General features: G+C 38.7%; 1 protein-coding gene across 1 annotated transcript; it reads right to left on the bottom strand.

Moving 5' to 3' along the window:
• Nucleotides 1-3,509: 3,509 nt before the first annotated feature.
• On the bottom strand, nucleotides 3,510-8,467 carry LOC112033866 (glutamate dehydrogenase 2). The gene is made up of 9 exons (XM_024066637.2): nucleotides 8,221-8,467; nucleotides 8,014-8,127; nucleotides 5,558-5,779; nucleotides 5,260-5,334; nucleotides 5,047-5,163; nucleotides 4,671-4,921; nucleotides 4,350-4,425; nucleotides 4,172-4,258; nucleotides 3,510-3,981 (listed from the first exon to the last, which is right to left on the bottom strand). Exons 1-9 carry the CDS (start codon nucleotides 8,326-8,328, stop codon nucleotides 3,796-3,798), a joined length of 1,236 nt encoding a protein of 411 aa, XP_023922405.1. The 5' UTR covers nucleotides 8,329-8,467; the 3' UTR covers nucleotides 3,510-3,795.
• Between the last annotated feature and the right edge of the window lie 3,431 nt (nucleotides 8,468-11,898).

Raw genomic sequence — 11,898 nt, 5'->3', positions numbered from 1 at the left:
GGGTCTAAAGGGCTGATCCACAATTGAGGAATAATAAGAAGATCTAGTTAGAATAGGTGGCTGAGAATTCTCACTTGTCACCATGGAAATGCCTCAAAATCAAGAATTAAAGCTTGACAAGAAAGTAAGTGCAACAAACAAAGCAAAGAAAGAAAATTCAGAAAGAGTAACTATCTCATAAATGTGAAAAATGCTTTGATATCATATCATTACAATATTTGGAGGAAAGTAAAAACTAGAGAGAAAGAAAAAATTAAATATAACTAACTGTGATCATGATTAACTTAGTACAAAAATACATAGCTATGTCATTTGTATACTGACAGAATTAGAGAGGTGAGAAAGAAAAACTAATAGCTAAAACTTGTACACTTGGATAATAGACCAACTAACTTCCACACCTGTACACTTGGATAACAAATCAACTAACTTCCACATTATTTGTAGGTTAGAAAAACTAATTGTAGCTTAGACAAATGGTGACTTCAACACTTCTTCAACTTCATTTCTGCCACTTTTCTAGCATTTGTACCATCTTAATGTGTGCACCATGCTATCTTAAACTAGGGTGTCTAGACCCAACTAGAAATTGTGGAATTGACCAAATCTGACTTATATTCTGCCCAATCCAAAGCTCCCAGGGGTCTCCGCCTACAAGAACCGATGCTGGTGGGTAAAGTGGTGGGTTTCCTTCTCCAAAACCTAAGCCACCCAACCCAACCAATGATAAAGATAAACTTTGCCAAATCTGGTGAGATCAAAATTTGGCCTAGCCAGTTAAATGCAGTGAGATATTGACTAGATTTAGTGAAATCTTGACCAAATCCGACGAGATCTAGCCAAATCCAACCAATTTCATTGATTTTTGCCCAAATTCGACTAGTTCCAATAGAATCTGGCGACCTTACCTGCCAACAGATGTTCACCTAAGTTCAAAACTGACTCAACTTGTTGGTGCTGGCAATCGGTGACAGGTCTCTCCACCTGCCACCCATTGTAAGTGGGTTGGGTTCGGGTTAAGTCCAAAACCAAGCTAACCCAACCCGTGTACACCCTTAACTTGCACAATACCTTTTTCCTTAAGGTGAAGAAATGGGCTCTTATCTTCAATGCTGGACCCAAAGAATATATATAGATTACCCACAACCAAGCCCATTGGATCATTTTAGCTTCGGTTGGAATTCTATTTAGCTTTGGTTGGAATCCACCACGCCACCCTTTTCTCCAATTTTATTGAAGTGTGAGCACACACAATGCTGGGATGAAGATCACAAAGCTCTATCGTCCTGTTTCAAGTCGAGCAGATGGAGTCTGCTTTGAATCTTCAAAAGCTGATCGAAGCAAGAGCTCCAAAGCCATGTTTTATCCCTAACAACAAATGCAACATTGGTCTCTTAACCTGGCTCATAAGTAATGGTCTACAAAATTACTTATGAACTAACCCCTTATGGATGGTATTAGAGAATGAGTCAAGTCAGAATTGATGGCAACTAAGCATTATAGAAGAAATACCCTAAAATGTCTTTTCAATCTAAAGGAAAAAAAAAGTAATAGATTTTTAGGTCTCTCACGAGATTACTATCAAATCTCCCTTTCTGCTAATTCTCGAAAAAGATTTATGAAAAACTCCAGTGACGGTGGCCTTTGAAATGGAGAAGTCAATTCCAGTCCATTGTATACTTTTAGCCCGTCTCATAAGTCATAAAATGTTCTAGAAACTGATGATTGTGTTATTTTGGTTCATAAATCCATTTTCTCAACTCTCAAGTTAGCTTTATCAAATGTACCCATTTCACTAGTCAATATGTGCTAGCTCCAGCTAGCTAGCTTGCATTCTATTTTCCATCAAATAATTTAGCTACTTGATCCCCAACCAAAAGAGGAAAAAAGAGTCACATTTCCGTTTTCTCTGCTGCAGACTATTTGACAACTTTCAGACTGCAGTTAGTTTCTTGCCATGCCTCCCTTATGCCATTTGAAACTCAAGTGTTCAACCCTTATTCTTGCGGTCTTATTATTAGGTACACGATTCTTAAAATTGACAAAACCTGAACACAACATACTCATCTATAAGCAGAGCAGGGCCGGCTCAACAATTTATGCGAAAATTTTAAGTGGGTCATTTTTAAAACTTTAAAGTATAAAATTACACAAATAAAAATTAATTTATTATATAGTTCAATAAATTAATATCACTATAATACAAATAAATTGATATACTATACATTAAATTATTAATTAGTGAGATTCTCAAAAAAAAAAAATAATAATTAGTGTAATAATTTATAATAATTGATAAAGTAAAATTTTGCATTAAAAAAAATATGATAACTTATTAATTAGTGTGTAGCCATGTGGAGTGAGCCAGCTGTGAAGTCAGGACTGAAGAGTGTGAACTATGGGCTTAGCTTTATTTGCTGTGGCCTGTGGACTGGACAAGACTGTGCAGTCTTGTGCTATGAAACTGTCTGCACTGTTACTGTTATTATGCTGTGTTTTGCATTTTAGGATATAATGTGACATTTTTAATAGATTTTATTGATCAATAAAAATACTTAAATTTTTTTTTTGCAATTAAAATATATAAATAAATATATTATATATATAATTTTTTTTTACAAGTGGTGGTCGTTTTTTTTTATTTGGAGGCCTTCTTTTATTTGGGACCTTAGGCAATTACATCTATTGTTCAGTCTGGCCTGAAACAGACAATCAACACATAAATTTAAGAAAATTATTGTATACTCTCAAAATAGTATGTCTCATTAATTAAATTTAATGCAAGATTCACCACTCTCACAGACATAGTTTTCCAGAAATTTATATCCGAAACCTGGCATTACACCTGTAGAGGGTCAAGCCACGCAACACTAGCGCAAAGAGCAAGCCTGGCCAAAGTTGCTTATAACGGCAAGTCACCATCATTTCGCCATCATTTGGATAAGGCAAGATTAAGGGGATCGTTATGCCGGTCTCACCACACCATTAGATCCCTCATCTAGGAAGAAGCGTCGGTCCTATAAAATAGCAGTTTTCTCCACATTTATTGCACTCCAACAACCTCCCATTGCAATTAATGTGAAGTTATATGCTCCCTTCCTCATGAGTGAGTCAAAACATTGAGCTACCCAATTATCCCCTGAATAACACTAGACTAGTATGACAAGTATCAAATCAAACAAAGAAGCCCGGGCTTTGAGGCCCAATTTCGGGAAGAGAAAGATGCATTTTCTACTAGTATAAAAATGTCTTATGCCCTTTATGGCAGTCATGCTATTTGAAGGTTACTCAACATACGGGTAACATGAGTATATGTGCCCCCAGAAGCACTTGCATCCAAAGACCAACTCCATTTTATAACTAAACAATGTCATTTCCTATGCATGTATCCTATTACAGATTAGCTACTTTTGCCCCATCAATTAGAAGGTTCTCAGAGAAGTATTTATTAGTATATGATGTAAAGGTTGGATGTTGATATATCAATGAGTCGCGGGAAGCACACAATATTGTAGGCAAAGAAACAATCTTCATGTTAATACTTCATTTCTTTAAACAGCTATTAATTCATCTTCAATTTTTTCATCATGTGCCCCACCTAGAAATACCACTCCTCAAAAACGACACTCATTTCGCAGCCAAATTCCATTACTGAAACAGTGAGATTCAAAGAAAACAGGGAAAAAGAAAAGAAAAGAAGAAAAAATAACAAGGCTTGTAAATTCTGTTTTCACTTCTTGGATGATAACCTCTGGATGCATCTGATGGACAAAGTAAGGAAAATAAGAACTTGCCTCAGGCTTCCCAGCCCCTCAAGAGGGTAGCACGAGCAACCCGGTTCACCCCCAAAGTGAAGGCCCCCATTCTCAGATTGCAGTCATGAATTTTACACATTGCCTTGATTTCATGGAAAGCCCTCCTCATGTACCTGCTAAGCTCAAAGTTCACCTTCTCTTCATCCCACATGAATCCTTGAATATTCTGCAGCCAAGCAAGATAGAGATATTTAAGCACCAGTAAAAAATCAGCTTAATATGAGTACATACCAAAATATCATAAATCCGTATAGGATTAAGACTTAAATAACAAAAAATATTTTATCATTATATGGAGGACAACACCAAAAAATAATTATGCAGAGGGAGGCGGGTTTTCTGGCAGTTAAATTCACCTGTACCCACTCAAAGTAGCTCACAGTCACACCGCCAGAATTTGCATATATGTCAGGGAGGATAAGAACTCCTTTCCTAGATAAGATCTGCAGAGAAGATATATTTTGTCATATAAATTTTGTGATATAAGTAAATATTTCCCTTACCAAATTAGTAAAAACACGTCTACACTGTTACCTCATCTGCCTCTGGGTCAGTGGGATGATTTGCAGCTTCTATTATGAATTTTGCCTTAACATCAGCAGCATTGTCCCTTGAAATGAGAGATACAAATGAACCGTAAATGACTTAGCTTGTATTTGTTTGAAATAATCAGGATGGTCGAAATACAGAAATGGAAAGTCATAAAATGTTTGTTTCTTCATGTCCTAAGGTAGTTATCTAAAATTGCAATTTATCTGAAAATTTGACAAACAATTCCTCCTAGGTTGTATAATACAAAAGATAGAATTAATGTTGATCAGCAGCCTGACTGTAATAAAAAAGCAGATTACATACTTGTTGAGAACTCCACCTAAGGCACATGGGATTAGGACATCACATTCACATACAAGCAAGTCATTTGGGTCCATAGAATCTCCTCCCTTAAAATCCTTTAAAGTTCCATTGTCATCTTTGTATTTCAGCAGAGCTGGGATATCGATTCCATTTGGGTTTTTAAGTGCACCTGTGATGTCACTAACAGCAACAACCTTGCCTCCTCTCTCATGAATAAACTTTGCTGCCCATGAGCCCACATTTCCAAAACCCTGCAAGTAGTTTTCAGTAACAAAATTTACAAGAAACTACATTAAATGGACTAAAACAGAATGGTTATTCATGTAATCTGCCTAGCCCCCAAAAAAGGCAGGTTTACTTGTGACATTCATGCTACCTGTAGAGCAAACTTCATATCAGAGATTGATTTCTCATTTTCAGTGAGTAAAGCCTCTGTTGCAAAAACCACTCCAAGTCCTGTTGCAGCCTCCCTTCCTAGTGAGCCTCCAAGATCCTTAAATGGTAAAAAGGACCAAAAAAAAAAAAAAAATCAACTCCGTATGTCCTCAATTTAAATTGGCCACATTTTTTATATTTCTCTTTTACTTACAATAGGTTTTCCTGTCACAACTGCAGGCGAATGCCCATGAAACTTGGAGTACTCATCAAGAATCCATGCCATTGTCTGTACAATTTGAAAATTAGTAAGCATTTTATGACAATCAAAACTCATTTATGGCCTATTTGGATGGAGGGGGGAAGGAGGGGGAGTGGAAGGGAGTAGAGTAGAGTTGGCTAAAAATAAGTTAATTTTGTGTTAAATCTACTTTACTCTACTTTACTCCCCCTTCCTCTTCCTCTCCCTCAATCCAAACGGACCATTAGTCACGGGACTGGAAACAAGATACCTGTGCATTAGTTCCCATGTCAGGGGCAGGAACATCCCTGTGAATTCCAATAAGATCATGGATCTTCTGAGTGAACACACGAGTCAAACGTTCTAATTCACTAATACTCAAGTCCCTCGGGTTACATCCAATCCCACCCTTTGCTCCACCATATGGAATGTCTGCTACAGCTGTCTTCCATGTCATTAGTTGAGCCAGAGCATTCACTTCATCTGGGTCAACCTTACACAGGAGAATTCGAAAGTTCAGTACTCAATAGAGCTTATAAAAACTTGCAAGATAAGGGAGCTATTTTATGCCAACCTATAAGTATAGTCCCAGGCAATAATCTTAAATTCAAGCCATAATGGAGAGTTTTCTAAAGGAAATCATGATGGGTCTTAGTTATACTAAGCATCAGTTTTATGGTTGTACAATAAATTAGAGGACTCTATGTGCTTATTAAGATTATTATTTTTTATTTCCTCTTAACATAAACAAAGAATAATATATGAAATCTGAAACATGTAATAATTTAGATGACAAACAACATCTGACATATTAAATTGTAATTTATAAGCATCAGGCAGCTTGTTCAAACAGTTGAGGGAATGTTCAGAAATCCCTTAGATCCCTTCCTTGATGGCCCCATGCCAGTTATTGATAACCATTTGTCCTGCATCTTCCTCTGAAATTGCAGGTGTATCAATTCTATTCTCCATTGTTTCATTTGGTAAGCAAAGAACAGACAGTTGATGGTGTCTCTCATACATCAAGATATTAGACAGCTTATATATATCTTTTTTAGCGCTGAAAAACAATGAAATGGAACAAGGAAATGTTGCACACTAAAACTTAAATTTGGGCTCCCTGTCTACACTTCACAACTACAAAGCAGAGATTATAGGTTGATACCAAGATTTTTCTACAGATACAACTTATTGTCATGACCAACCTGAAATAGAACCAAACAACTATAAATGAATGCTCTAGTTTTATAAGCTTATATAAGCATTAATGTAAGTTTATAATAAATCACAAGATCATTCAAACGAATTGAAGACAAACAAATAATAATGGAAAAAGCATATGAAGGAAAAAATTTACGTGGTGCATTTTCATATAGCCCTAAAATTATTAGAAAGCTTTGAACCCCACCTCCCCCCAACCCACTATATACCAATCAAAAAAAAATTCCAGAAAGCAACCATATCAGAATGTATAGTATCTACGCCTCTAGGGTAATATGATTTGTTCATAATACAGTTGATCATATGTTGTTTTTATCCACCTTGTGTAACATTTATTTCTCAACTACCTCATGACTTCTTGTAACACTTTCAATGTCACCCAGATTGCTTCTCTGGTCCTCCTTACTGGAAACCACAAGTGCTATCCTGTTCATATCCATAAATTCAGGATATACTTGACCACTAATATAAAATATTTATAAGTCAAGTCCTCAAATGAAAATTCAGAAATTTTTAATACACTTTTAGTTTGGGTCTGATTTAAAGGATTATTGCTCAATCTAATCTGCATTGATACGGTCAACTACTAGAATAGGAAAAACCCAGAAAAAAACTACAGTTGTACATAATAAAACCATGAAACAGCAAAATAACACTTGATTTACCAAACTTACAAGCACGCACAAAGTTACATTAAAATTTAGCTACCATATCATGTAAACACTATTAATATCATTATAGAAGTGCATATAAGAATGAAATCTTCTTCGTCCTCAGTGAACAAGCTAGTGCCTCAGCATATGAATACTGTCTAATGTAATCAAACAATCAGGTGCTACAATGTGATTTGAATCATCTGCACAAACAAAACATTAGCTTTGGATATCCTAATTTACTTTTTAAGTTACCAGTAAGTCTTTTGTTCACATTACATTGTTACATTAAGAAGTTATGAACTTCAATTTTCTAGTTTTATGTTTGTCAATCATGACAGATTAAAAAAAAAAAAAAAAAAAAAACTCTTCATTACATCAAGTCTGGTACAGAATATGGAGATAAATTACTGAAACATTTCAATCAAGCAAGCCATTGGTATAATAGCTGTGTAAATCATGGTTAATTACTTGATTAAGTAAGAGAGTTGAAACTAAATTCAGATATGATCACCAAAATTATCTAACTGAAACTAATTTAAACCCTGTTATTTTTCACCTGATGTGTTTCAAAAGACCACAAATATGAGTTTCATAATCCATGTTTGCTTGATCATGCATAAACTCAAACAGTAAGAATCCAGATTCCACATAATATTACCCAAAAATTAAAGATTCCACATCACAAAGCAAATGGTCCAAACAACAACCTGCAGCCGTGCATTTATCTTAAACGGATAAAAGAATTGAACTTGACCAAAAACCCAAACCCAAAATCCCAAATCAAAATAGCTTCAACATGCATTATATATATCAACATGCATAATCATCTCAATGAAAAAATGAAGATAACCTCGGGATGGTAACGGATTCCGCCTTTCATTGGGCCACGAGCATTGTCATGTTGCACTCTAAATCCAACATAGGAAGCCAGAGTCCCATCATCCTTTGGAATCGTACATTCAACCTGCAAAGATCAAACACTTCAAACAATAACAAAGTACACACACAGTCAAACAATAACTGTAACAGTAACAGTGTAGAAATAGTTGATTGTTACTTTGATTTCTCTAAAGGGTATGAGAAGGCTCTTTTCAAGCTTGGGATCCAAGCCAAGAATGCGAGCTGCATGGCGAAAGTTGCGGTTGGTGGCTGCAAGGGCGTTCATGGCTGCCTCACCTAACAGAGTAAAGTAGTAAACCGAGAAACAGTGAGGACCCAAAAACCAGATGTAAAGAAAACAAAACTGGGTGTTACTGATATGGGGTAGGTGAAATCTGAGGCTAGATTTTTTTTTTTTTTTTTTTTTTTGGATAAGGAGGCACAGATATTAAGGGAGAATAGCTTATATAGCCGTATATAGAATTGATTTTTCAAATAAAAAATTCTGGCAGTGCTTCTTAGTGCATGCAAAATGGCAAAGTGGACTTTTTTTTTTCTTTTTTTGATAGGGCAAAGTGGACTTTGGAAATTGGAACATTGACGCCGACACTAACCTGACTCATTTTCCATTTGTGGAAGAATATACTGTATTCCATTTGAAATGACACATATAACTCCCGTGGATTGGGGGTTGTTTTGGGACATTTCTCCATAGGATCAAGCCCTCACGTTGTTGTTCAAACTACAAACACGTGTGGTGCATGTATCATGAATATTGAATAATACAAGGCAAAAGGTAATGGTAGTCCTAAAAGAATTGATTTAGAAAAATATTTTTAAAACTTTTTAATGATAGAAGGAATTTTTTTTTTTTTACTATTTTTTATATTTTATAATTTTCATAAAAGTTGTGTCAAAATTTTTCTAAAATTATTTAGTAACAACAAGGTTATGACTTACAAAACTTCCCTAAGGGCAAAGCCATAAATTTTGCTCAAAGGGACCAAGTTAAATCTATCCTTAAATTCTAGTATCCTTAATGTGGGGGGAGAAAAACTTGCTGGCTGTGGCATTCGTACAGATGCACTACATCGAGCCAGGTGAGGCCCAATCCTAGGTGGAGGTTAAGGTGTTCAATGGCCCCTAGAATCCTAAACATGTTGGGCGCGCACTGCCAGGGAGTGATCCTATGGTTTCGGAGATAGCTAGTAGTAATGGGACCCATGGGGATGGTCATCCCCCTTCTTTGAAGGCGATAAGAGGAATAACTACTTCTCCCGTCTCCCGGTCCGTTAGAATTTTTTCTGGGGGCAGTACCTCACACCCACGTTGGGGGGAATGTGGTACGTGGACCTAAATGCTTCTAAACGCTCAGGGGTATCCACCATGTATTCGAGTTTTCCCATGATGCTCAGTTGACACTGATGGCCGAAGAGAAAATTAAAAGATTTTGTGAACGATGACTCACCGGGATTAAATCGGAGAGAGGATTTCAGGCTTGTGGGAAGGTTTTTGATGGCTCTCAGGAAGCCTGAAAGCAGCGATTGGGAGTTTTGGACGGAGCGGTGCGTCTGTTCTCTCTGGAGCGTCTGAAGATTCGCGAAGTGAAGAAGAAATAATGTCCTCTGAAGCTTTATACGGGGTCAAACGAGGGGTCAGGGGCACTCCCGCCCAAATTTCGAAGAACAACCTCAGCCGTTGGATCATTTAATCACCGTTGGATAGGAAGGGCGAAGCGTCACCTGGTGCAATTAATGAGGCGCCTGGGGAATAAGGAAGCCGCAGCGACATTAATGAAGCAGCAGTGCCTATACTTATACACGTGTCAATTCAAGTTTGCCTGTTTACAAGCTTTTGCCCAGGGGAAGTCAAAATCCTACTTTTTCTCTTCGGATGCGTACGAAAAACTACAATTTTGAGGGGCTAATGTGGGGGGAGAAAAACCCAGCCCAGCTTATTCGGCCCAAGGCCCTAAAAGAGGAACATTCTTCATCCGAGGAGATGAAGCCTTCAGTCGGAAGCCCACGCCAATGGGGGATGCCTGGAGACGAACACGTATACCATCCGAGGAGATGCTCATACGTCCGAGCAGTCATGAGTCCTCGGATCCGAAGAGGTTTGATCAAACGCGAGTATGGGAGGTTCAAGTGATCTATTTGACAAGTGTAAGGAGGGAGAGGAACCTCGAACACACATGAAGATAACAGCAACAGGGGAATATCAAGGAGGCGTACTTCAACCACCACATTTAATGCCCTGTACCTACCTTTCTGGCCGCATTTATGTGGACAGGACACCTGAACGGTGCTTTCTCAGCTACCGCCACTCACATAAGGCTAAAGGTGGGATGATGGGACATGTACTCGAGTGGATGCCTGGATGATGAACAAGTGGACGGAGGAGATGTAAGAAGGTAATGCTATATAAGGGAAGGGTACCTCTGATGGAAGGGGATCGAAAAACAGGAGAGAGAAAGGGTACCTTAGATGGTTGTAGCTCCAGCAATTGTAACCCTTGATTATCAATGAACAACTTCTCTTCGGACAGAGTACTCATATTAGTCCGAGAGCACATTAATTCAACTTCTCTCATTGGTGTTGCTGTTTAATACTGTCATTTTCATTATTTGCCTAGCCCTTTCGCCCACTCTCTACAAAATTTATTGTTTTGGGCTCAGAGGGTTCCAAATCCATACCTCCTTGGGCTTGGGCCGCAAAAACTGACCCTACAATTGGCGCCGTCTGTGGGAAGAGCTTGTGCAAGAGTGAAAACAACAGTTGATGATGGCGGGACAAGGTGAACAGCAAGCAGAATCCAGGGCGTCCCAACACATGGACCATTTCGCCAACCTGGAGGGAAGGCAAAATCGTGAGGGTAGCGTACACACAGTGCGCCTTAGCCAGGGCCAATCGCAGAGCGGAATTCACATGTCCCATGCAAAGGGGAACCGCGACTTGCAACTGGAAATAGAAAAACTAAAGAGAGAGCTGCGCCATGCAAAGAGGAAACGGGCTTCCTCGTATTCTGAGGATGATCTTGATGATGAGCGAGATGTCTCTTATCAGCACAAATCCAAAACACCAGCCAGCGAGTCCTACACTTGTGAGGAGGAATCCCATCGTAAGAGACAACGTAGAAGTCCATCACACGAGGACATGGAGAACGATGCCATGAACAGGGCTTTGAACCAGATATCTGAGTCGCCTTTCACGCGCAGGATAGAGGGGGCTAGACTCCCTCGGCGTTTTAACCAACCAACGTTCACCATCTATAATGGTAAGACTGACCCCGTGGAGCATGTGAGTCATTTTAACCAAAGGATGGCTGTCTACGCCAGAGACGAAGCCCTGATGTGCAAGGTTTTCCCTTCCAGTCTAGGGCCTGTGGCCATGAGGTGGTTTGACGGTTTGAAGGCAGGCTCCATCAACTCCTTCAAAGAACTCACTCAGGCATTCGGTTCCCGTTTTGTTACATGCCGAAGAGCGGTCAGACCTGTTTCTTCCCTGCTATCCTTATTCATGCGGGAAGGTGAATCCTTGAAGGCATACTCAGATAGGTACTGGGAAATGTTCAATGAGGTGGAAGGTAACAATGATGCAATGGCCCTCAGCACATTCAAGCTCGGCCTCCCTACTGATCACGGTTTGAGGGCGTCTCTATCTGGCAAACCGGTTGCAAACGTGCGTCAGTTAATGGACCGCATAGAGAAGTATAAGAGGGTTGAAGAAGATCAGCAGCAGGGCAAGGGAAAAGACAAGGTTATCTCTCAGGAGAGGAGGGATTCGCGGTCGGACCGCTACAATTACAATAAACCGCGAAGGGATTTTGCCGGGCAATTGGGATCGATGAATCCTCA

This window comes from Quercus suber, unplaced genomic scaffold (assembly GCF_002906115.3).
Source record: "Quercus suber isolate HL8 unplaced genomic scaffold, Cork oak 2.0 scaffold_108, whole genome shotgun sequence".
Classification (NCBI taxonomy): domain Eukaryota; kingdom Viridiplantae; phylum Streptophyta; class Magnoliopsida; order Fagales; family Fagaceae; genus Quercus; species Quercus suber.
The sequence above is the reverse complement of the archived record's forward strand: the minus strand, read 5'-3'. Positions and strand labels throughout refer to the sequence as shown.

Bases quoted from the DNA above. Each gene is read 5' to 3' on its own strand.
- LOC112033866 (XM_024066637.2), bottom strand. From the start codon at position 8,328: ATGAACGCCCTTGCAGCCACCAACCGCAACTTTCGCCATGCAGCTCGC. The intron at 8,128-8,220 runs GTAACAATCAAC...TGATCTTTGCAG, and splicing joins TACCCTTTAGAGAAATCAAA to GTTGAATGTACGATTCCAAA. The intron at 5,780-8,013 runs GTTATCTTCATT...CTCCTGTGTAAG, and splicing joins GAATCCGTTACCATCCCGAG to GTTGACCCAGATGAAGTGAA.